The sequence below is a fragment of the Carcharhinus amblyrhynchos genome, chromosome 25 (genome assembly GCF_965287045.1).
Source record: "Carcharhinus amblyrhynchos chromosome 25, sCarAmb.v2.hapA, whole genome shotgun sequence".
Taxonomy (NCBI): domain Eukaryota; kingdom Metazoa; phylum Chordata; class Chondrichthyes; order Carcharhiniformes; family Carcharhinidae; genus Carcharhinus; species Carcharhinus amblyrhynchos.
This window is the reverse complement of record NC_137348.1, coordinates 18862104-18889222: the sequence shown is the minus strand read 5'-3', so window position 1 is coordinate 18889222 and position 27119 is coordinate 18862104. Positions and strand designations below refer to the sequence as shown.

At 40.4% G+C, this 27119-nt stretch overlaps 1 protein-coding gene across 6 annotated transcripts in view; it reads left to right on the top strand.

Moving 5' to 3' along the window:
• Nucleotides 1-27119, top strand: part of pbx3b (pre-B-cell leukemia homeobox 3b) — a 264092-nt gene that overhangs the window by 174260 nt on the left and 62713 nt on the right. The window contains exon 1 of one of the 6 annotated variants that reach the window (XM_080212205.1): nucleotides 16657-16743. The exons of the other annotated variants lie outside the window; for them this stretch is intronic. Within the exon in view, the coding sequence (XP_080068331.1) occupies nucleotides 16680-16743 (64 nt within the window). The 5' untranslated portion in view covers nucleotides 16657-16679. Of the gene's footprint in view, nucleotides 1-16656; nucleotides 16744-27119 lie in introns of those variants that run through there. 6 annotated transcript variants of the gene reach the window in all.

Here is a 27119-nt window from a genome sequence, read left to right as displayed (position 1 = left end):
TCATTTATAATTACTGATAACATCTAAATATTGACCCCCACCAGAGTTACAGCAGGACCCTTCCACTGATCTCTCTTCTCACCCTCACAGGTCCCACCCCAAGTAGGCTCCCCCGTCCCACACCTTGGCATTGTCCGATGCCCAGTGGGCCACTGACTCCCTGCACATGGGGAGCTATTGTAAACCCCGCTGAAGTGAATCATTCCTGGTGGGAGGGGAGACAGCAGCAGACGCAGAGACTTCAGTCCCGGGCCCACTAATTACATTTAATTTTACATTTGAATAATTCTCCCAGCGGGCTGAGAGAATCCCCCCCAAAATCTTTTTATTTTTTATAACTAACAGCTGTTTTTGCATAATAATTAGTTATGTGGTAATTGATTTACAAATATGGAGTTGCAAATCTGTATTTTTACTTGGGGCAAAACTCTAATTTCTACCATTACAAATAATGTAGGCTTTTGAAATATGAAATGTAACGAAGGACTAAGCTTAACACGATTAGTATAGTCACTACACTCAATTATTTAGCACTGTCAAGCAGTTATCTGTATTTGTCTTGTGCTTGTACACATGGATCATGGAAGTGTTCACTAGTGCCTTGTACAGTGGTGATTTTTCACTGAGCATTTTATACAACTATTCCTTGTATTGTACTCCTGATATGTTCTTAAAAGTGGCTGTTGAATAAAAATAAACTAAATGAAAATCACTTTCCTATAAGAAAGCCTGTAATAAGGGTGGGTTATTTTTCTGACCGTAACTTTCATATTAAACACTCACTGATGCCTTGAACGTAACTAGCCCAAAAACCCTCTTCCTAATTAGTACTCTTACTTCAGTACTTACTTACGATTCTCTATACTTATCTACCACTCACTACTTCCTTCTGACCACCGCCCCCCACCCCCCCAACTTGTCACTTCCCTCTCCCCACCATTTGCTTGCTGCCCCTTTTACTCCCACATTTGCAGTCTTTACTCCCTCCTATTCTGATCCACTCACTGACTCTCTCCCGAGCCCTTGTGCAAAGCAAGAAGGAGGGGCAGTGAGAAACAAACAACACGGGGATGGGAGAGGGAAGTGGCGAGTTGGAAGAGAGGGTATTGGAAGAGGCGATGAGTGAAGCGGCTGGAAGTTTTAAATGAGCAGAAAAGAAATTACTCCATTCAGTTTTGAAGCAATTTTGTTCAGGCTATTTAGTTAACAGATCACCAGGAAGTATTACATTTGGAGTATTGGATATTCAGGAATGAGTTATATTCCTGACCATAACTTTTAAATTTATATCTATTTGCTGCCTTGAACCTAACTGGTCCATGAGTCTTTTTATTTTTCTCTCATTAAAACGTCTAAATGGCCTCCACTTGGTTTTAGGTCTGTCTTGTCCATGACCAAGTCTCGTACTAATGAGAGACTAGGTAAGTGAGTAGCATTCTTCTAGATAATGCTTAACTTCTTTTCTGTACTGCAAGCTATCTCCTTAAACAGCTATACTTTACCCCCTTCACCCTCAGCACCAACAACTTTGACAATTCCGTGGACCTCTTTATCACTGAGATTGAGAGTATTTGATCAGCTGCCTCTGTCATTCCCCTTCTTTCCTTTCATCCACCATGCCTAACATCCCCTAATGTTTGTCCCATCCAAGACCTTGCATCATTTCCCAAGTTCCTCTCCTATCTTTCCCCTCATTATCACACTCAGTCAATCTTGTCCATGACACCTACATCCTGCATCCTCCACTAAATTGCTGGTGACCCAACTCCCCTTCCGAGCTTCCATGTTAATTGATATTCTAAACCGTTCTCTCTCCTCAGGTGCTGTTCCACTACTTCAAGTCTGCCGTCATCACTCTTTTCCTCAAAAAACCTTGATTCCTCTGTCATTACTTCACCAGTTGTCCTGCCCCCATTGCCTACTTCGTCTTCCTCTCCAAAGTTCTTAACTTTATTGATACTTATAAATCTGCACCCATCTTTCCTGGAATTCCATTGTTGAATTGCTTTGAACAGGTTTAAACCACTCTCACATTACTGAAATAGCTCTTATTCACAACTGACATTGAATGACAAAGGTAAACTATCTCTCCTGATCCTTCTTGACCAGCAGCCTTCCACCTGGTTGGCCACACCATCATTTTCCCACAATTTTTCAATACCATCCAGCTGGTGGACCTGTACTTACTTGTTTCTATCCTTATCTTTACAATCATAGCTGGAGCATGACCTGCAACTCTTGCCATTCCTGCGCAATTAGCTTTGGTGTCCTTCAAGAATTAACATTCACCCATTTGCTGCCACGCGGTGACATTTGAAAATTCAGTGTTAGTTTCCACATGCATGTTGATAACACCCAGCAATATTTCACTCTTTTGACTGTTCCTAAATTTTCAGACTCTGTGTCCAACATCCAATACTGGATGAGCAGAAATTTCCTGCATTTAAATATTGGGAAACTGAAGCCGTTATCTTCAATTCTTGCTACTCCATTCCCTAGTCGCTGACTCCATCTCTCGCCCTAGTAACTCACTCAGGCTGAACCAGACTGTTCGTAACCTTTGTGTCATATTTTACCCAAGAAAACTTCCAGCCACATTTCTGCACCATTGCTAAGACTGATATTTTCATCTCTGTAACATTGCCCAAATCTGCCTGCTGCTGAAATTCGTCAGCTACGTTCTACTCTTTATAAATGAGGTCATTTCAAACTCTGCTGCCCATGTTCTAAGTCACACCTTGCATCATAAGAACATAAGAAATAGGAGCAGGAGTAGGCCGTCTAGCCCTTCGAGCCTGCCCCGCCATTCAATAAGATCATGGCTGATCTGTCGTGGCTCAGTTCCACATTCCTGCCCTCTCCCCATAACCCTTAATCCCCTCTCTTATCAAAAACCCATCAACCCGCATCTTAAAAATATTTAGCGAGGCAGCCTCCACCACTTCAATGGGCAGAGAATTCCAGAGATTCACCACCCTTTGAGTGAAGAAGTTCCTCCTCAACTCCGTTCTAAACCGCACCCCCCTTTATCTTGAGGCTGTGCCCCCTAGTCCTACTATCCTTTCTGAGCGGGAAGAGTCTCTCCACCTCTATCCTATCCATCCCATTCATCATCTTATACATCTCAATGAGATCTCCCCTCATTCTTCTAAACTCTAACGAGTACAAGCCTAATTTATTCAGCCTCTCCTCATAGCTCAACCCCCTCAACTCTGGCATCAGCCTAGTAAACCTCCTCTGCACTCCCTCCAAGGCCAAAATATCCGTGCGTAAGTACGGCGCCCAAAACTGCACACAGTACTCCAGCTGCGGCCTCACCAATGCCCTATACAGCCGCAGCAAGACCTCCCTACTTTTATATTCAATCTCCCTCGCGATGAAGGCCAGCATCCCATTCACCTTCCTGACCACCTGCTGCACCTGCAAGCTGGGTTTTTGCAACTCATGCACAAGGACCCCGAGGTCCCTCTGCACCGTCACCTGCTGCAGTTTTTCGCCATGTAAGTAATAATCCTTCCTACCATTATTCCTACCAAAGTGGACCACCTCGCACTTGCCAACATTAAATTCCATTCGTCATTTCCTGGCCCATTCGCCCAGCCTATCTAGATCCTTCTGTAGACTCTCCACACCCTCCGCACAATTTGCCGTTCCACCAATCTTGGTGTCATCAGCAAATTTTGACACCCTACACTCGGTTCCCTCCTCCAGATCATCTATATAAATGGTAAATAGCTGAGGCCCCAGCACTGACCCCTGGGGCACTCCACCAGTCACCATCCGCCAATCCGAATAGCACCCATTGACCCCCACTCTCTGCCTCCTATTTGACAACCAATCCTCTATCCACGCTAACACCCTACCCCCAACTCCATGTCCCCTGACCTTCTGCAATAACCTCTTGTGAGGTACCTTGTCAAACGCCTTCTGAAAATCAAGAAAGACCACATCCACCAGCTCTCCTCTAGTCACATTCATCACTCCTGTACTTGTTGACCTACATTGACTTCCAGTTAAACAATACCTTGATTTTAAAATTATCATCCTTGTTTTCAAATCCTTTGTTCCTTGTTTCCATCGACACAACGTTCCAAGATATCAGTACTGCTTTCTGGCCTCTTGAACATTGCCCGTCTTCAATTGCACCATCATGTCTCAGCTGCCAAGATCTAAATCTCTGAAATTTCCTCTCTGAATCTCTTTGCATTTCCACCTCTTTCCCCCCTTACAACCTACCATTTTATCCTAAGCTTTTGGTCATTTGCATTATTATTTCCTAAGTGGTTCATTGTCAAATGTTGTTTGAAAATGCTCTGTGAAACATTTTTTGAGATGTTTTATTGTATTAATGGCGCAATATAAATACAAGTTATTACTTTTGCTATGACCAATTGTTATTAGTGCAACATACAGTAAATAAGTATCTCAAATTCAAAACACCTTCTTTCCATTCACACAAATTCACTGATGTTCCTTGAGAAAGGCTCTGGTAACAAACAGTAGGCAATATCTGAAATGCAACAGCACGACATTCTGAACAATAATGCTTACATTCTGTTAACCACTCATGTATAGATTTCAGAAAATCTAGTGGGGCAGTGTATTTCTTGTATTAGGTATATCAGCTCTTGTATTGTCAGTATATAAACAATTTGTGCAATGATTTGGGATGCAATGTGAAGTCCTGCTTATGCTACTCAATAATGCACACTAATCCCCAAAAAACTTGCAATTTGCCCTAGCTGTCAGATGTTTTACGTAATGTAGTAGATAAATATATATTACATTGATAGCAGGCACCAAATTCAAGGGTTTTACTTCGATGTGATGTACACACCATGTGAATGAATTGTCATAATAAGACTAGGCAGGTGAACAGACAGTGACAGTGTTTACAATTAAAAACAATGGCTGAATACCATGAGAAGAAATAAATTATAGGTTGATTTCAGAATGTGTTATGATGTGAATGCTTGAAGATTGAATGTTTTGTTGATTTCCTCTTGTTTCCGGAAAACAGGAATATTTTGCATGCAACATCCATTAGGGTGTACAGTTTTATAGATGAGTCCCAAATGTGACTCAGTTTATAATCCAAGATTTACAGAAAAATGGCTCATATATACAACCTATTAATTTCATTCTGGTTCCAATCAACTGTTACATTTAAAGAAAGGGACGGAAGAAAAAGTCCCAACCCAGAAATGCGTGTTGACCTTTGTTGACCTTTGATAGGTATGATTAATCAGGTAATAGTTTCTGGAGTGTTTGATTATCTAATGGCCATTTAGGTAGATGTCTGTCATCACTGGTCCATTCAATTTGTGGCAGGAAGCAAACGACTTCCTTTAAGCCAAGTAAGCTTCCAGGGTTAAAGTAAATGTACATCTTTGTACAAGAATAAATAAAAAGAGCAAGCTGAGTCAATAAGCTGGTTCAGTTCATGCCTACAGCCATGGAGGACAGCTCATTTTGTAGATGTGGGTGTTTTGTTTACATTTATAATGCAGCTTTATTTAATGCTGACAGATATAGCTTGTGGCAAATGTTAGTCAGAACATATGAGCAGTCATAATGCTTCTGTCATCTTATAGTGTGCTTTAGAAAATAAGCAGTTCACATCAGTTTCATTCAGGAAAAGATACAAGACAGCATCAACTCTATGGACCCATTTATTGATTTGTTTTACAAGTTGTGAATATGGCATTTTATGGCATTGGTGGAAATAGTCTTTGATTCTGTCTGGGTGGGAATAAGCGAGAACAGGTTTACTTGAAGAGAATCAAAGACAAACCAATCACAATCACACTTAAGAAGCGTCTGTATAAATTGTGATTTAAATGATTGGGGTGGAGTGTGAAACTTACAGATCAAAGGATTATAGTACTGTTTCTGAAATCCCCTAATTTAAACAAGTGAATCTGGTTGGAAAAAATTATTAGTATCACGTTTCTGTAAAACAAGTTTATTATCTCTTCCTCCCTCTGTAGTATTTCAGCCGTGTACTCCAGCATGTAGAGAATCTATACATCTCAGACTTCCTAGCCATGCAGAGGTAATATTTTAAAAATCTAGAATGTCGTAGTAAAATACAGCCATAGTCATTGAATTCATTAACCTGCTGCCTAATTAGCTTTTCCTGGTTTGATTACTGGCAGGATGTTGAGTGTGAACCTGATGCTGTTGTGTCACCATTCAAACACTGACTGGAATTGAGGAGGGCTTCATTTAGATGTCTGCTGATGTGAATTACATAAAGAATCCATGTAATGTTTCACTCCTTGCACTCAGGCAAGTGTTGGTGGCATTTGATGTTCAGTTGTAATTAGTGGTGACTACATATTAACATATGGATGCATTTAAAAGTTTATATACAAAGTTAATAATTTTGCATGACCCTCATTTAAAAAAAAATAATTTTTGATTCTTTAGTTCAAGTTCATTCATTGTCTTTATTGAACACAGATCTTGTGTCCAATAAAGACAACATATATAATTAGGATGAATATATGTAATTAGGATGAATGCAACCTTGATAGGATGTGCCAGACCTGATCAAGAAAGAGAGAGGTAGAGATATGTTTAATTACAGAGAAGGAGCTTGAAGACTGATCAGTACCTAAAGCCTGGAGCCAAATGGCCTAATCCTGCTCTTTATTCCTATGTTCCCAACCTCAATGAACCCTACCTGATGGTAACCTGTAGCTAATAGAGCAATGATAATTGGAATATCTTAATAGTCCTTTTAGCCAGCTGGTGGGCTTAGCTTGCTTTTGAATGCTTCAAAATGTAAATTGTCATTGTTTCACCTTGTTAGATTAGTTTGCATCTTTCTAGTTGAGTACCATGAATACGTTTATGTTGGATTTAGTGAGGTATTTGCTACTCCGCTAACTCCCAATGTCAATGGCATCTCCCCTGAAGTAAATTTGCTCAATTCTCGAAGACCTAGGGTGGGATGTTCAACCCCTTCCGGTGACAGAATGGATAGCCACATTTGCCACCTGAAAATACGCTGAGGCAGGGCCAAAAATCTCGATGCCAATACTTCCATTGGGAGTTGGCTATGCCAACACTGCACTGTTGCAAAAAGGTCATTTAAATTTTAGAAATGAAACAGATTCTTCAAAGTTTTGCCCTTTTAACATGTGTTTTATCAAAAATTGTGTAGTTAGTAGAGTGAAAAACTGGTTTAATACAGTTTGGAGTTTTAGAATCACAGAATCCTACAGTGGAGAAGGAAGCCGTTCGGCCCATCAAGTCTGCATCGATCACAATCCCACCTAGGCCCCATCCCTTAACCCCATGAATTTGCCCTGGCTAGTCCCTTTGACAGTAAGGGGCAACTTACCTAACCCGCACATCTTTGGACTGTGAAAGGAAATCAGAGCAACCGGAGGAAACCCATGCGGACATGAGAAGAATGTGCAAACTCCACACAGACAATGACCCAAGCTAAGAATCGAACCTGGGTCCCTGGCGTTGTGATGCAGCAATGTTAATCACTGCGCGCCAAGCTGTGCAAAAACTCTGAAGTAGCATTATCCTGTCAGGTAATGATTTCTGTCAGTTCATTTGGAGCTCAAAGTATTGCAGCTTATTCTTTTCTCGTCTTCTGATCTTTACTCTGAGGTGCGGAAACTGGGCACAGTTTTCTGCCAGTGTAAGTTGTTCTGTTGACAACAATGTTTTGAGGCAATGCCCCTTTATTTTTGAAAATATGATTTTCAACTTGCAACTGACTGGAAATATGCAATTTGAATTGAGACAGAGCAAATTGTTTAAAACTACAAGGCCACGTTTCAAGGTGAGGGTGAGAAACCAACAAATCGCCTTTGAAGAAGTGTGAGGAGAGAGACATTTCCTACAATTCAGATTTGCGTTGAAACTTGTACTGTCTCAGGAAGAGTCATTACAAATGCAAGGTACTCGATATTGAAACAGTGACTACCACAGAGCAACACAGTCAAAACCTCATAGAAATACATACAGATAGAAAGTAAAGTATTTGAAGGAAGCCTCTTGAGAGAAATTACAAGTGACACAGGTGATGTTAAAAAAGTTTTCAGCAGATGAAAGAAATAGGGGGCTCCTCTCTCTCCCTCTCTCTATTTTGATAAGAGTATTGTCTGGTTTGAGAAACCAGCCCTACCAGAAACCTGCCAGTGAACTGAGACCTTGTGTTTTCTTCTAAGTCTGACTGCATCTAAGAAACTAGCTAACCTAAATCGGCTGTAACGTTTAAAATTTACACTTCAAGGGCAAGAGATTGGCTTACTGCTCACAGCTTAATTTTTAAAATACATTCCATGTGAAAAAGAAACTTAAACCTTTGGTGTGACCAAATAAGGAGATTGAATTGAGGGGAGCCAGTTCATCCCTTCTCATTGTGTCATAACAAGTATTAAAAATGGGCTACTATTGTGTCCGAACCTTTCCCTTTTTCTGAGTGGAGTGCTGAATTTTAGCTTGGGGAATGCCTGAAGAATTCTTGACCCTCAGCTAATTTTGCTAATCTGGTTTAGGTGGTCTTCTACAGTCTAGATTTTCCTAGGTCAAGGAAGCTGGAATTCTGGTATGGAGTTTGTCCTGAATGGGCTGGGAATAGAAAGGAGTTACCTATAAAGAGACATTGTTGCCGGTTAAGAAAAAATTGATGGTATCCACTACTGCCTACACTAAATTGGATTCTTAGAGCACACGCCACCACACCCCCGCCCCCCCATTATTGTGGAAATTGAGAATCTAATTACTTTTGCCCCTTCCTCCACCAACTAACATAGCTTGTGTGGCACCTGAAGTATGTGTCAATGCCTAAATTGCTTTCATAAGAATAACAACAGCTTGTATTTTTATATCGGATTTTTAATACAGTTTAGTCCTAAGCTGCCACACAGGAGCGTTATCAAGCAAAATTGAAGTTTAAATAAAGAAATGCTTAGATTTACTTTAATTGAAGGCTTTTGTAATGTTGTAAACAGCAATCAAGTCCTTAGATCTGTTCCAATCCACCAAACTAAATCCATTGGTTGATATATTTCAAAAGCTTTATAGAGGAGTGCAACAACAACAGCTTGCATTTATATATGCCTGTAGTAAATTGCCCCAAAGCACATCATGGGACGATTATCAAACAAAATTTGACACCAAGCCCCATCAGGGTATTATTGGGACAGATGGCCACGAGCTTGGTGAATGAGGTAGGTTTTATGGAGTGTCTTAAAGTGGATAGAAAGATGAACATGTTTAAGGAAGGTATTCCAGAACTTAAAACCTTAGCAACTAAAGACATGTCTGCCATTGGTGGAACAATTGAAATTGGCAGTGTGCAAGAGACCAGAATTGGAGGAATGCTAATACCTCTTGAGATTTCAGGGCTAGAGGAGGTTTTACAGAGACAGAGGCAAGAAGCTTTGGAGGAATTTGAAAATTTAAAAATAGAATACTTGCATAACTGTGAGTCCTGTTGGTCAGGAAGCAAAAATGTTGTGTGAATGCAACTTGATGCAAGTGAGGTTACAGGCAGCAGTGCTTTGGATTGGCTAAAGTCTATGGTGGATGGAAGATGGGAGAATGACCAAATGTCCATTGAAATAGTTAAATTAAGATGTAACAAGGCATAGATGAGGGTTTCCCCATCAGATCAACTGAGGCAGGAGCAAACGTGAAGATGTTAGAGGTGGATGTTGATTACAGAGCGGATAAATAGTCAAAAATTCACCCCGCAGTCAAATATGATGCTAAGTATCTCAGATATATGAAGATGCTGGGTACATTTGTGTATATTGGAATGAGAGCAAAATAACTGGTACACAATTTCTGATTCATTATTTTAAGGTACAATTTCTTGCAGCAAAGGATTTGTTCTGTCTTAGCTCTGTTCAAAAACTGAAATTCATCATTCAGATATCCTTCACAGTGTAAGGGTTTCTCTGATCTTGATTGATTCTGGGGAGTTTGCATGGATTTTTCTTTTGATGGATTTAGGATTGCTTCCCCCTGCTCTTGTGCTTATAAAGGCCCAGGATCTGAATATCATGGAATCTGTACAGTGCAAGAGGTCACTCAGCTCATCGAGTCTGCTCCGACAAGAATCCCACCCAGGCCCCATCCCCACACTTCCGACACTATTGGTCAATTTAGCATGGCCAGTCAATCTCACTTGCACATCTTTGGAGTGTGGGAGGAAATGGAGCACCCGGAGGAAACCCACACAGGCACGGCAAGAACATACAACCTCTACGTAGACAATCATTCAAGGCCAGAATTGAACCTGGTTCCCTGGAACTGTGAGGCTGCAGTGCTAACCACCGTGCTGCCCAATATAATTTGATTTGATTTATTATTGTCACGTGTGTTAGTATACAGTGAAAAGTATTGTTCCTTGCACGCTATACAGACAAAGCATACTGTACACACAGAAGGAAAGGAGAGAGTGCAGAATGTACTGTTACAGTCATAGCTGGGGTACAGAGAAAGATAAACTTAATGCAAGGTAGATCCATTCAAAAGTCTGCTGGCAGTATGGAAGAAGGTGTTCTTGAGTCATTTGGTTTGTGATCTCAAACTTTTGTATCTTTTTCCTGACAGAAGAAGATGGAAGAGAGAATGTCCTCTTGGAGTGGAGTCCAAGAGGACTTGATTATGCTGGCTATTTTTCTGAGGCAGCAGGAAGTATAGACAGGGTCAGTAGATGGGAGGCTGGTTTGAGTGATGGACTGGGCTTCGTTTACGACTTTGTACTTTTTTGTGGTTTTGGACAGAGCAGGAGCTATACCAAGCTGTGATACAAGCAGAAAGAATGCTTTCTATGGAAGTGAGAGTTGTAATAGACATGCCAAATTTCCTTAGTCTCCTGAAAAAGTAGAAATGTTGGTGGACTTCCTTAACTCTCGCATCAACTCAGAGGGACCAGGGCAAGTTGTTGGTGATCTGAACACCTAAAAACTTGAAGCTCTCAACCATTTCTACTTCATCCCATTGATGTAGACAGGGCCACACTCTCCACTACACTTCTTGAAGCTGATCTCTATTTGCTTCATTTTGTTGACATTGAGAGAGAGATTATTGTCATCACACCAGTTCACCAGATTCTCTAGCACTTTCCTGTACCTTGTCTGGTCATTATTTGAGATCTGATCCATTACGGTGGTGTCATCACAAACTTGAGAGTCGGGTTGAAGGGGAATTTGGCCATATAGTCAAAGGTGTGTAAGGAATACAGTAAGGGCTGAAGGCACAGCCTCGCGGAACACTGGTGCTGAGGATGATTGTGGAGGAGGTGTTGTTGCCTATCCTCACCGACTGTGATCTGTGGGTTAGGAAGTCTAGGATCCAGTTGCAGAGAGAGGAGCCGAGGCCCCGGCCACGAAGTTGGAGATGAGTCTCATAGGAATGATGGTGTTGAAAGCTGAGCTGTAGTCTATGAATCAGACTCTGACATCGGTGTCTTTGTTATCTAGGTGTTACAGTGTTGAGTATAGGGCCAGGGAGATGGTGTTCATTGTGGAGCTGTTGCGGCGATGGATTAACTGTAGTGGATCCAAGCTGTTTGGCAGGTAGGAATTGATTTGTGCCATGGCTAACCTTTCGAAGCACTTCATAATGATGGAGTCAGAGCCACCGGACAATCGTCAATAAGGCACACTGCCTGGCTTTTCCTTGGTACCGGGTTGATGGTCATCTTCTTGAAGGAGGTAGGGACCTCAGATTAGTGTAAAGAGAGGTTGAAGATGTCTGCAAATATCGTTGTCTGCTGGTCCGCGCAGAACCTGAGTGCTTGTCCGGGTACCCCATCTGGGCCAGTTGCTTTCCGTGGGTTTACTTTTGAGAAGGCTGCTCTGACGTCAGCAGTGGTGACCTCAGATACATGTTTGTCTGATGCTTCTGAAATGGAGGGTGTTCTCTCGCTGACCTCTTGCTCAAAACGGGCATAGAATGTGTTGAGCTCGTCGGGGAGGGGTGCATTGGAGCTGGCGATTTGACCTACCTTCACCTTGTAGCCAGTTATGTCTTGCAGACCTTACCATAGTTGGTGAGAGTCCACGTGGCTAGCCTGGGATTCTAGCTTGGTCCAGTACTGTCTTTTGGCATCTTTGATGGATCTCTATAGTTCATAACTGGCTTTCTTGTATAGGTTAGGGTCGCCTGATTTGAATGCCATAGACCTAGACTTCAGCAGGCAATGGATAGCCTTGCTCATCCATGGTTTCCAGTTGGGAAACACGCCAAATTGCTTCTTTGGTACAAAGTCTTCTACACACTTACAAACGAAGTCAGTTACTGTAGTGGTATACTCGTTCAGGCCAATCACATATGAATATATGAATATGAATAGCTCAGTTTATTTTCTATAATTTTGAGAAGGTGATCCAAGATCCCAGTGATGTTATTATTAGACATTGAACTAGTCTCTACAGTTTTATTTAGAAAAAATAAGCACAATTATTAGCTCTTATGTGCTTGGTTACTATGCCTTTAAAAAGCTGTCATACCTTTATGTAGATTATTTGCAAGTGAACTCTGTGCAGCTTGACTCCTCTTTGTGCCTAGTTTGGGTGCAGAATCCATAGTTATCATATCTCCTTTAAAATTCCTTGTTAATCAAATAACAAGCATCTGTGAGATTTTCAGACATCCCATTGTGTGCTTCCCCTCCCCCAGGATAAAGCTTGTTACCTTGATCAAAGATAACAAATTTAGAGTTCAGTAGTCTTGACTTTGAGGAGGAAAACTGCCTCTAGAATGAAGGCTGACGAATTACAGCAAAGTGCTTCAGATATACTTCTTTTGGTTCTTGTTGGTCTTTCAAAAATAATTCCATTTGCTGCCTGGGAGAAATCTTTGCTTGATTGGTTACACCTTGTAACCAGTGTATTTCACAGTCTGTGATAGAGTTAAACTTCCTTATAGCTTACTAATTTCCAGTTCCAGAATGGTGCATTAAACCCTAGCCATGACCGTTTCCCAAGCAACCCAAAATAATCAAAACATACATTGCACCCAACATTGAGTAAAATTATTTTAGTTACATGGTGTAAATTTTGCTCTGAAGTAGCCATTGTTACATTGAAAGTGTTCCTTAGAAGAACTGTAGGCATCAACATTTCATAGAAAAATAGAAACTTGAAGTAGGTGTAGACCATTCGGCCCTTTGAGCCTGCTCCGCCATTCATTATGATCACGACTGATCATCAAATTCAATATCCTGATCTCCCCTTTCCCCCCCTCCATATCCCTTGATCCCTTCAGCCCTAAGAGCTATATCTAATTTCTTCATGTAATCAGACAATGTTTTGGCCTCAACTACATTCTGTGGTGGCAAATTCCACACATTCACCACCTTCTGGGTGAAGAAATTTCTCCTCATCTCAGTCCTAAAAGGTTTATTCCTTACCCTCAAACTATGATCCCTAGTTCTGGACTCACCCACCATTCAGGTCATTCTGAATCTGCCCTGTCTAACCCTGTTAGAATTTTATAATTTTCAATGAAATCCCTTGTCACTCTTCTAAACTCCAATTAATTTAGCCCTAACCGACTTCGTCTCTCCTCATATGACAGACCTGCCATTCCCAGGAATCAGCCTGGTAAACCTTTGTTGTACTCCCTCTATAGCAAGGACATCCTTCATCAGATAAAAACACCAAAACTGCACATAATACTCGAAATATGGCCTCATCAACACCCTATACAATTGGAGTGAAACATCCCTCTCCCTATTTTCAAATCCTCTTGCTATGAAGGCCAGCATAACTATTTGCCTTCTTCACTGTGTACGTTACCTGTTTGTTTTCTTTCAGTGACTGATGCATGAAGACTCCAAGGACTCATGGAGTATCTACCTCTTTCAATTTACACTCACTCAAGTAATAATCTGTCTTCCTATTATTGCTACCAAGTGGATAACCTCACATTTATCCACATTATACTGCAGATGACCACACACTCAGTGTGCCAAATCATGCTGAAGCATCTCTGTATCTTCCTCACAGCTCACCCTCTCAACCAGCTTTGTGTCATCTGCAAATTTGGAAATAATACATTGAGTTCCATCTTCCAAATCATTAATATATATTATGAACCGTTAGGATCCAAGCACAGATCCCTGCGGAACCCCAACTAGTCACTGACTGCCAAACAGAAAAGACCCATTTATGCTTTGTATCTGCTAACCAGCATACTCTGCCCCTTGTTTGGATGGATGACTGGTGTAGGTGAAAAAGGAAGTTATATTGTGGAGAATGGGAATATGGGCAGGATCTTGCTGTTGATTTGTTGAAATGGGTCAGTATTGATTACTGTTGGTGAAAACAGCAACTTGTGGATCATGAGCCCTCACCAGCATTCACATGGATGGTGAATGTAGGTTCAGGATCATCCCCTGTGTTGCTGCATTGATGTCTTGTTTCTGCAGGGATCTGGAGACATGTTGATTTTCAAGTTTTTTTTATATATATCTTTGTTCATAAGATATGGGCTTCAATGTCAAGGTGGCATTTGTTGCCCATCCCTAATTGCCCTTGAGAAGTTGGTGGTGAATTAAAGTGGGGCCACGTTGGAAAATTGTTTGGGAAGCTTTGCCATCGTCCTTTCCTTTGCTTTGAATGTATATAATCTAGTATGGTCATGTTAGCATGGACCTCACCCTGTATTATTACATGCAGAAGCCACACTGAATGCTGAGGTCACTGATAATATTATATAAATGCGCTGGTCCACAGACAATAATGGGAAGGTAAACAAAGGAAAATGCTTCTACCCACATGAAATCGGATAATTCCACCCATTTGAAGTGATCTAGAAGCACTTACATTTCACTACAGATCGTAAGAAATACTATAATTACGTGATTCCTTTTTGCCTTTGACCACTAATTTTCAGACCTTTTTGTCTTCGGACCTGTAAAGAGTGCAGATTGGTGGGGTTCTTTCCTGCTGCTGAAAATGTTTATGTCTGTGCAAGGTTAAGAGAGGGTCTTAACTGAAGCATTGATATCCCAAAAGGCAGTGCAAATAACACATCGTTGTTATATGCTGATTGACTTCATGATCTGCCTACTCTGTGTATTTCCAGTGGACATTCCCAGTGCATGCATTAATGTTCTCATCAAAACAGCACAGCTCACATCAGAAGTGTGCAGTGCACCGTGAATGCTGTTTGGAGTCAAAAAACACTCATAATGCTAAAACATCCAGCGCAAATATTGCAGCCATTGTGTTTCAAATTACTGGAGCAAAGCTTTACTCACCAATCGTTTGGAGGTTGCAGCATAATTCCAATGCTACTAGGGTGAAGATACAGGAACAATTGGAAGAGGGAAAATTGAGACAAATTTAATATTTAAAAGTAATAATACATACTCCAGATACCCAGAACACGTGGGTAATACTGAATGGAACCAGACGCCCTAGAAGGGAGTTTTATTTTAAATTGGGAAACATTTTAAAAATCACGTAACTGAAGTTACTGAGAAATTGTTGGAATTCACTTTTAAACAATATTTCTTATAACTACCTGGCATATAATCTTTGTGACCCCAAGCTGGTGAATCTGTGCTTGACAATTTATAGTAAGCAATAGGAAAATACCTGTATATTGAGTAGAAATGCAGGCACTATGGTGGTGAAAGTTTTCACTGAAACCTGAGCTCAACATACTGAAGAAGTTATCTATAGAATCCAGGAAATAATCTAAAATCTGCAAGTATTCCTTCTGGGAGAAGAAAAGTAACAAATTTTAATATGCTGGTAATCATTTGTTGCACGGGTAAAACAATGAGGTTTTATAATTATTGCAGAAAATCTGTTTCAAATTATTTTGCCCCCAAACTCCCACTGAATTGAAGCACGCTGTTGTATAAAATGCTGTACATGTTGTTGGGGCATTAGAATGAATGCTTTACAGACTTCATTTTCAGGAGTGTATTGCACTGATTTAGGCAAATGACTGAAAGCACATTACTGTGTTCAGTTGCCAGTGCTCTGTGAGGAATATGACATTTAGTTTTGGCTGATGTATAGGTAATTAGTGTGGGAAAACATGGACTCATGCCCAGACATTATATTACACAGATGTTCAGATAGAGGTTCAAGTTATCAAACAGTGCACAAAATATTGTATTATATTAAAATTGCACAATAGTTTCTGGAGGCAAAAAGAGCTGTTGAATGGGTAAAAAAACAACTTAATGAAAGCAGTGATCTGGCGCTGCCAGTTGTTAAACTCTCAGGGTTTTCCAGCCTTCAATACACCATTCTTCGTTAATTTTTCTTAACATTATATTGCAATGAAATATAACAAACTTCCCAAGGGAATCTTTGACTTCAGTTTCTTCTCCAGTAAGATCATATTGCATCATCTCACAACATGAACCAACTTCCCACACCACACTCCATTCTAATTTCAATTGTTTTTGTTATATTGTCTAGAACAATCAAGATTTTATGTTGCTTCCACTTCCTTGCCAAACAGGTTCTGTATACTCTATTGTGTTTGGCTGAGGTTTGTTGGCTTGAGTCACTATTTTGCTTTCCATCCCCACACTTGTAGTCTCCAGTATGACTTGGTTGCATAAGTTGCTGGAATGCTTTCTTAATTACTGATCACCATTTTGGATGCCAGTGACTTGACCACAACTCCATTACCAACAAATTATGTGCAAATTTCCAAGGAAAGTAATGGAACAACTGACTATAAATTGCAAAAGATCTGAAGTAGTAGCGTTTGCTGAACACTACAAAGGTATTTCAGATGTTCTTTTTGTGCTGTGTGTCCATTATGTAATTTTTAAAAAATCTGTAGTCCCTTGACAGAACTAATGTTACCCTTTCCAAGCTCTGGAAGGTCCTTCCAGTGGTCCAGGTAACCCTGCAGCTTAATGTCCCTAATAACCTATTTTTGATGAAATTAATGGTTGCTACATATATTGATAAGTTGGCTGCCCAATTGTTGCACCTTTATATTAGTTAGGGTTGGTTTTTGGGAAAAGGTGTTACTATTATGAGCGTCATAGGATTATTATATTTTGGAATAATAGTTTTAAATTTAGGTTAAATGATCAGTACTGCAGTCTGCCTGACAGTAAATCTGGATGCTTTGATTGTTAGTGATCAAAGGAAGGCTAAGATTGTTTTACTGAAAAGAGGGTGAGAAGAGACTCTAACATCCAAGGCATTTGTGCTTGGGAACAATGTCCGCATTTCCTGAGTTTTACAGTTATAATTCAGGTCAGAAGCTCCAAAATGTCTTATGAAGCCCACCTGGATCATAGATTTTGCGCATTGAATTTGGCTAGGATAAGCGTGATATGTTGCACCTCAGGTATGGCTCAAATGACTCCCTAGGGAGATTTTATTAAACAAAGTTTATTTAAGAATATAGTTAACATGTATAGAAAGAAAATTAACAATAACTTTTATCAATTACAAACAAGGAACAAAACAACCACGATAATGTATAACCCTTCTTCCTAACGTTATAGGGTCATAAAACAATCCCAGAAAGTACATGAGGCCATTGTAAAAATAAACAATACCCTATTAAAACTATTCAAGTAGCAATAAAAGGATTTCTAGCAGACAGCCCGGCAGCAATGAGAAAGAAAAAACTGAAAAGGTCAGTTTACAAGTGCAGAGAACATGATTTTTTTTCTAAAAATTCATAAAGTTACACTATCATCACACACTGATTAGACCCTTGAGTCTTCCTAAAGTCCTAGAAAGGTATTGTGGGCATCGGATGTAAACAGTTTTGCTGTAACCTGTCCCATTTGCATTTAAGACTAAAGGGAATTGGGGTGAAGAATAATTAATCAGCAGTTCTACCCGGATGTAAGGTTTAATGTGTTTCACATTGCCATGGGAAAAACAGCAGAGGAAGCCATTTTTGAGATCAAGGTACAGACCTACAAATCAGGGAAATATCACAGACTGTCGAGGCTTTGTGTGACTAGCTGTTTGGCTTTGTAATCTACCACAGCAGATGTGGGAGGGAAACAGCTTCTAGTCCAAGAGACGCATCCTGCAGCCATCTAAGAATTCCGGAAGATTCATCTTGGCATAGACAGGAAGAAGAATCATCAGAACAGAATTTACTGTTGGTGCTGGATTTCAGAACTCTGAGGCTCAACATTTGTGAGACTTTTCCTTGTATTACTAATTGTATTCAACCTCTTTTTTTTAATTCTTAAAATGTTTTCTGGATTGAATTTATTTTTAATTTACGTTTCTAATTATTTCTCTCTCTGAATTTGGTTCAGATGCTGTTCCCATGACAGCCTTAGGAGTCCAACTTTAGAGTTTTGTTCAGCTCCTTGTTCAAATAGCTTCAAGTTTGGATATTTCTTTTAAATTTTATTTCCATATTGATAATACCTTTTGGATAGATTTGTCTCCCAGTGTTATTCCTATTGCCTTGGAATAAAGACAGATTGATGGCATAGAGGGAGACTACGATGTCCATGTTAGCCAAAAAAAAAACTTTGCAATCTAATCGTACCTTCCAGCTCTTGGTCTGTAGCCCTGTAGGTCAATGGTTCCCAACCTTTTCAGTTACACGGCTCACTTCAATGAGACAAACAATTACATGCACACCCGTTTTTTTCAATTGAATCAATTGTTCGTAAGCGTCACATTTACTAACTTTTAGTATGGTTGGGGTCCTATTAGTCTGGAATGCAGACCCAGTTTGCCCAGTCTCTCTTCAGTCATGGCCTCCCTGGAACATGTCTGGTCAGCCTTTATTGCATTTACTCTGGCAATAATATTCTTTCTGAGGTAAGGGGACAGAAACTGCACATGGTACTCCAGGTGCGGTCTAACCAAGCTTCTACAATTGAAGCAGGACCTCTTTATGCCTGTATGCAAACCCTCTTGTGATAAAGGCTAACATTCCATTCGCCTTCCTCATAGCTTGCTGCACGGTATTTGCCAGTATTGTGGTGCTGCCTGTACCATGCTTGTGAATGATATCCCCACAAATTTCCCCTGACTCCTGCCATAAGCCTAGGTTTCAGGGCCTTCTCTGTTCAGGAAACACAGATGGCAATCTTCAACGTTTCTGGGCTATGTACAGTTGGTTTCTTGCAAATGAAAGATTCTTGCAAGGCCCATCGTAGCATGAAGTTGATGGTCCAATGATTCCTTCCCCTCTTCCATGCCATGATGGCTACATATGTACAAGGGGCTTTGTGGATCTCCCTGTTTCCCCCTCCACCATCCATTTAGTGGAATCTCCTTCCAACATTTCAACCCCAAGCCCATTCTCAAGCTGGTATCTCCCAGTACTCCCCTTCTCTCCTAGCTCAATCGTCACATCTGGAGCCTTCAGTCCAAGATGATGGCAGCGAATCCAGTTGTTGTGACAGGCAGTAACCAGCTTGAGTTGTGTCCTTTCATCAACCCCACACAGTTAACTTGAGTTTGTGAAGCGAGTTCTGGGATGGTGGGGAATGGAGCCCCGCCATCGCAGAATCCAAGGGGTGTGGGGAAAATAGAGAATGCAAGCACTCAGCATTGCGTCCGCAAGCTAACGTCCGTACCTGATGAGCCTGCAGCAGTGGAGCTGGAGGCTGGTCAATACTGTGCATGCCAATTGAATCTTGGCATTCAAGTACTGTACTCAGCACCACAGCATTCCCGCAGCAAGCTGCTGCATACTTGCCTGGTTCTCGTGGCACACTGCTACACCGGCACACCAGTTGAAAACTCCTGTGGGTTACCGCACCTCAAGTGCACGTCCAAGTGTTTTTTTAATGTGATGAGGATTCCTGCCTGTATGACACTTTCAGGAAGTGAGTTTAAGATCTCCACCACCATCTGAGTGAGAAGGTTACTGCACAATGTTACTTAAATCTATGTTTCTTGGTCATGGGTTACTCCATCCGGTCCATCTAGGCACTCCATAATGTTGTACACTCAATTAAGCCCCTCTCCCACCCCCTCTTGAGTTCTAAAGAAAGTTACTGCAACCAATCAATCTTTGCTCATTGCTGAAATTCTCCAATCCTAGCAACATCCATGTGGATCTTTTCTGTAGCCTCTTTAGTATGAGTTTGTTGTTCATGTAATGCAGTGACCAGCGCTGAACACTGTATTCTAGCTGAATTTAACTAAGGTTTTATACACTTGTAGCGCAACCATGCTGCTGTCCTATTGCACTCAATCGAGAAAACAAAATATCCCAAGCGTCTTCTTGACCACCTTATACAGCTGTCCTGCAATCTTCAAGGATCTGTATATGTATACTCGTGGATCTCTCTGATGCTATATATTTCTCAAAATCCCTCTGTTTATTGTATAATCCTTGTCTTGTTTGTTCTCCTCAACTACATTACTTCACATGAATTCCATTTGCCACTTTTCTGTCCAACTGACCAGCACATTGATACCATTTTGAAGTTTTGACAAGGCTTCCTCACTATCAACCAGGTGGCCAACTTTCATATCATTTGCACACTTGCCCTCTGAGACCGTAAAATTTAGAGCAGAACTAGGCCATTCGGCCCATTGAGTCTGCTCCACTATTCAATGAGATCATGGCTGATCTGATGCAATCCTCAACTTTGCCGCCTTATCCCTTTAACCCTTGATTCCCTTACTGGTTAAAAACCTGTCTATCTCAGCCTTACCAACCCAGCATCCACAGCTTTCTGTGGTAAAGAATTCCACAGATTCGCTACCCTTTGAGTGAAGAAATTCCTCCTCATGTCTGTTTTAAATGGGTAATCCCCTTGTTCTGAGATTATAGTCTCTGCTCTTAGACTCTTAGCATCTATCCGGTCAAGCTTCCTGAGAATCCTATATGTCTCAATAAAGCTGCCTCTCATGCTTCTAAACACTAGTGAGTACAGATCCAACCGATTTAACCTCTTCTCATGAGAAAATCCCTCCATACCTTGAATGAATCTCGTGAACTTTCTCTGGACAGCTTCTAATGCAAGTGTATCTCTAAATGCAAGTCTAAATCATATATATGTCACAAATAGAAAGGGGTCCATTACTGAGTCCTGTGGAATGCCTCTCCTGGATACAGCCTTCTAGTCACAGAAACCTTTTGACCATAACCTTTTGTTTCTTGCCATCAAGATAATTTTAGATTCAGTTTGCCGCCTCTTTTTGGATTCCATGAGTTTTTAATTTTCTGACCAGTTTGCCATGTTGGAACTTGACCAAAGTGTTGCCAAAATCCATCTATACCTCTTCAACATGCATTGATATCTCCTCAAAATATTCAGTGAACTTAGTGACACAACACATTCATGCCGATTAAATCATTCTTTTCCAAATGATAATTTATAGGGCTGAATTATATGTGTTGTCACGGTTGCCATGAAAAGTGGGGGAAGGGAAACCCAGCCCCAGGGGAAGAACAGCTGCCCCACAGTCATTTAACAGAGGTGGGATTTCCTCCCCTCAAGCCAGGCAGTCCTGCCTCAGAGAGCATTTGGCCATTTGGAGGCCAGCAGCTTTCCATCTATTGGCCATGCCAGCGGGAGTAGTGGCCATTGGCGGTACTGCACTTGTGTGATGAAGAGCAAGCAGTAATAGGTTGGCGTTTAATAAGACGTTTGTGTTGGACGAAGACTGTGGGGGCCAAGGTTTAAGAGGCTATTGGGAGGGAAGTTACAATTTTTGGGAGCCACCTATAGGCCTGCAGGGCTAGCTAAAGTGCATCCATCTCTGCCTATCACTAGCTCACTTGGGGAAACCTGCCAGGCTGGCCACCTGGTATGAACTTCTCCTACCGGCGGTGATGGACTGAGGCCCTTATGTGGGAATTAGTTGCCCATTTAAGGGTCTTTATTGGCTTTAAGGATCTTTATGGACAGGCCACCCAACACCATTTTTACCATTGGTATAATTGCAGTGGGGGCAAGGGAGGGCAGGTAGGCAGAAGGCAGGTTGTCTGCTGGATTTAACCTGCCCCTTAACGTCAAACCTGTTGGCGGTGAAGTGTCAAATCCAGTACAAAAAGCATCAGAGATTTTTGCACATCAAAGAGATTAGGCTGAATGTCCTATAATTACCTGGGGTGTCCCTCCTTTAAACAACAGAACATTAGCAGTCCTCTGGCGCCAGAGAGGATTGGTCATTGCAGACTTATAGATCTTGGTATTTGGCATCAAGGTCACTGATATTTCTTTAGCGCTGTGTTTACTATCTTCTAGCCCAATGTTAAATAAAAGGTTAAACAGTGTACAAGGCCAAACTGGCAATTCATTTCCCCTTAGACAGTTTCAAAGGTTTGGATGATCATTGCAGCAAAATCTTAACAATTCATTTCAATTCTGGAAATCAAATTGTGCAGACAGCAATTGGAACAAAATAGTTTAGCTTCTTCACCCTATACCATGCAACTACAGGGTCCACCAGCCTCTCAGAAACATTTAAGTTTTTTCCCTTTGCTTTTTATTCAGTACTTTCATTGGGACTGCAACTTACTAATTCAGCAAGTTAGCTTACATGAAGAATATTTATTAACTGTCAGAAGCCATACTTTAAAGCCTGGACTATGCACAACACAACAAGATCTCTTAGTTTAATCTCCAGAATGGTAAAATAATTTTTAAAAATTTGAAATACAGAGGGGTCAGATGAAGTAGGAATATAAAGTGCTACTGTTGAAAAGTTAGGAAATCAACCATGGTGATTAATTTAGCAATTAAAATCTGCAGGACCAATTTAGTTAATCTTTTACTTTTAAACTGCCATAACCTTAATCCCTGATAGGGTAAATGACATTCAATCCCTCATTACAATGTACCTCTTTAGCTATTGTCAAACAGCAGAGCAAGTTCCAACATGTGTTGACTTGCCCTGAAATTAACCTGGCTGAAAATTCCCTATCCTGTTTTACTTCCTGCTTATTTCGGATGCCGTTTGATGGATACTGCAATTATTTTTATAATGATTTTGTAATGTTCCAACAAAAGCTAAATGGTCTACCAAACGTAATTTTTTTCTGATAATTTTATAGTTTATGATTAACATATTGGTTTGATATAAATAAATGTAGCCATGTTAAGAAAATACGTGGCAAAATTTTTTTTAGTTTCCACTTTTACCATGTTTCATTCAAATAACAGCAAAGAATTCTACATGGGAGTGTGGTAGTGGGATATTATATCCTAGGGCTCTATAATTTTATAAAATCATATCTATTATTTAGAATACATTAGATAGAAAAAATATTCCCTATAGCCTCAACTTCAAAAGAGAGTATGTCTTTAATGTGCATTAGTGCTTTAGAAGCTCTATTAAAATAATGTAACCCGATTGGGTAGCGAGCGGGCGTTAATCCCCATAGACACTTACGTTCTAAGAACTGAATGTAAATTTGAAAAATGATACTGTGAGTGTTCTTGAGGAACTATGTCACTCAACTATCTAATAATGGCTGTAGTATAGGAACATGTAGGTTCTAATTACTAATGAGAACCTCAATTTAATTAAATTATGATATGATGCTCCTGACTATTGCCTCATGTTGGAATTAGCTGTCGATTCCCTTTTCCAGCATGGACCCCGTGAGTTCTGATGCTTGAATCAAATAATAGAGTAGAAAACATTGCATGAATCAGCTGCCAAAGATTAATTGTACTGAAATATTAAACTGATGTACATCTACTGGTGCAGACATAGTATGTGATTAACTCTGATTGCGGCCAGTACATGTGCAGATATTTGTTGCTGCTTGACCTGTTTTTGTGTTGGTCTTCTGAATCCCTACATGTCTAATTAGGACATGAGAAAGACCTGGCCCATTCACTGTACCAAGAACTAGCCTGTGGGTATTTCTAAGGGGCTTTCAGTTATACATTTGCATCTTTGCCTGGGGTTTGAATAAAGAATCACCTAAAAAAAACCTAATAAACCATAATGAGGTTGCAGTGGCTGGTAATGTTACTGTCCCTTGCCACTGTTTGTGACCACTGAAGCCTGCCAGTGGTCCACAGACCACCGTTCACTGGCTGTGTGCCCACTCGGGCGAAAGGTCGCAGGAATAGGTGATAGACCTTGTTTACCAATTATCACATTTCCCAGTGGGCTGTCACTTCAAATGACACTTTCCAGAACTGTCAGCATTTCAACAGGGCAGTGATTCATTTTGGTGTGCCTGATGAAATGTCTACAAGATGTTTGTTTCGGTTATCTTATCCTGCTGCACTGTTTCACAACTGTCAGCCTCTTGTATTTGACACGCTGAAGCTCAAGATACGGCAAAGAAGCTACCTGATCTGACAGGGTGCTTGTGTAGACAATGAGACTCTTTGTTTTCCCTTTTGCTCTTCTTAAAGCTAGAGCATCAGGTCAAATGGTACAGAAAGTACTCTCCTGTTCTCCAAGTATGTAAGCTCCTAAATTCAATATATGGAATATTTTAATTAGGAAAGCAGCTGGAAAGCCATTTGTCCATCAAACGGGGAATGTGGTGTTTTTGCTCACAATAACTTGAAGTATTTTCTAACAATAGGCAAGGTTGTGGAATTAAAATTTTTGAAAAATGAGGATGTGCAATTCTTTGAAGTGTTTTGACTACAATTCTCTCAGTACTGGAGAGACACTGCCTGACCTGTAACATGCTGTAGCAAGGGCAGAAAGAGGAAAGGAAGATAAGGGATGGGGCTTATAAAACACAAATTATTCATTTGGGTCCTATTTGCAACAATAAATTACAGCTCTGTTTGAATTGTGGCATGCTTCCCTCTGTCTTAGAAGATTGTCAGTCTAATCTTCAGTGTAAAATTTAAATTTACAAGTCTGTGTTGCCAGCTCCTAAAATAAGGTGATGCTTGTCAATTCCAGTGATTCAGGTAGAGATTAAAGATTCTTTGGCACCATTTTTAAGATGAGAATGAGCTCTCCCTCAACCAACACTCACCAAAATCAGGCTAATCAATCATTTATAACTGCTGCTTGTGGGATCTGGCTGAGTGCAAAATAGTTGCCACGTTTAACATGTAGCAGTCAATGCATTTCAAAACATGAAATTTTTGAAGTGCTCTGAGTCATGAACCTGGTTTAAGTATAAAATTTCATCAATCAGACATCATAACCAGAGTAAATGTCTGTTTAAGTTAAAAAGTGTTTTTCTGTGATTAATATCTAATCTCCAGTACACAGAATGAGCTGCTTTTCCTTTCAATAAGAAGAATAGACAAATGCTATAATAGTCCTTTTGTAAGTGGGTCTAGAAACGAAGAGTCTCAACTATTTGAAAGAAAATGTTGGTCAATTTTCATACACAACCAGTATTTCTGAGCTTATGTACTTGTACTAAAGGAAAGCTTATCTTTCATTATTGCTGCCTTTTACATCCCACTATAATTTAGTTATACACATTTTTTAGTTTTACTTTGCTACAGCAATCAAAGTGAAAAGCTGTGCTTCTGAAGAATAACATGCATGCTTCAAATTTCAAAAAATTAGAATTCTGAAATAAATGCTGAAAATAAATTATATTTCAGCAACATCATATGAAGGACTGATTGGTGAAGGACTGATTTGTGGTGGTGTACATACCTCAAGAGTTACACCTGATTTAATAGATATTTTCAGCATTTTGTATTTAACGTAAATTTTGAAATTTACTCTGGGTGGGTGTTGGGGGGGTGTGGCGGGAAGGAACGAACGAACATACTAATTCTTAAAAATAAGTCATTTGTGACATTTGTTTCTGCACATTGTGTCTTTCAAAGTAGCTACAAAGCCTTCAATCATGCTTTCAATAATTATTACATTATTAATGTAATGATGCTTAATGTGTGCAAGTTAATATATTAATGAAATGTTAATTGCCATACATGTCAAGCACCCCTAAGGCAAGTTTTAAAATACATCATGTAATCTGTCATTAAAAAAAAGTTGCATACCTTAAGTTCATTTGGAATATTCAAATATAAAAGTATACCTTTACCTTACATAATGAGCAAATCAGAAATCCTGAATCACTGCTGTTTATGATAATTCAACTAATGATTGAATTGCTTAAAAAATATACTGGCTCATTTCTAGTTCATTTCTTCATAGCTTGATATGATATATTTGGGCGGCACAATGGTACATTGGTTAGCACTGCTGCCTCACAGCTGAGGACCGAGGAGATCTCATTGAGACGTATAAGATGATGAATGGGATGGATAGGATCGAGGTGGAGAGACTCTTCCCGCTCAAAAAAGACAGTAGGACTAGGGGGCACAGCCTCAAGATAAAGGGGGGGTGGTTTAGAACGGAGTTGAGGAGGAACTTCTTCACTCAAAGGGTGGTGAATCTCTGGAATTCTCTGCCCGTTGAAGTGGTGGAGGCTGCCTCGCTAAATATTTTTAAGACGCGGGTTGATGGGTTTTTGATAAGAGAGGGGATTAAGGGTTATGGGGAGAGGGCGGGAAGGTGGAACTGAGCCACGACAGATCAGCCATGATCTTATCGAATGGTGGGGCAGGCTCGAAGGGCTAGATGGCCTACTCCTGCTCCGATTTCTTATGTTCTTATGACCCAGTTTCGACTCCAGCCTCGGGTGACTGTCTGTGTGGTGCTTGTACATTCTCCCCATGTCTGAGTGGGTTTCCTCTGGGTGCTAAAGATGTGCAGGCTACGTGAATTGACCATGTTAAATTGCCCCTTCATGCCCAAAAGGTGTAGGTTAGGGGAATTGGCAGGGTAAATACGTGGGGTTATGGTGAGAGGGCCTGGGTAAGATGCTGAGTTGGTGCAGACTCGATAGTCCGATTGGCCTCCTCCTGCACTGTAGGGCTTCTGTGATAGTTTGACGATGAGAATGCATTGGTTAAGTGTGCTGTGTAATACACTAGTTACAAATTGTTGCTTTCTCATCTTGCTTTCAGTTTCCTAAAACGTGCTGTGTTGGTGAAGTGGAGAAATGTCTGTGTGGTTTCACAAATGATACATTTACTGTGACGAATACATTATTGTTATTAAATGTTCAAATGCTAATACGAAGGTTTTATAAAGTCTGTTTTGGAATTGCAAATCTGGCATAAAAATATCTTGTTTTATGCAATAACATGGATTCCACAGCCTTGAATTTTTAAAGTTTGGGCAAATACAAGAGGCAATTATCTGCCCAGGTTGTTCTAAAATATTTACCCACCACTTTTT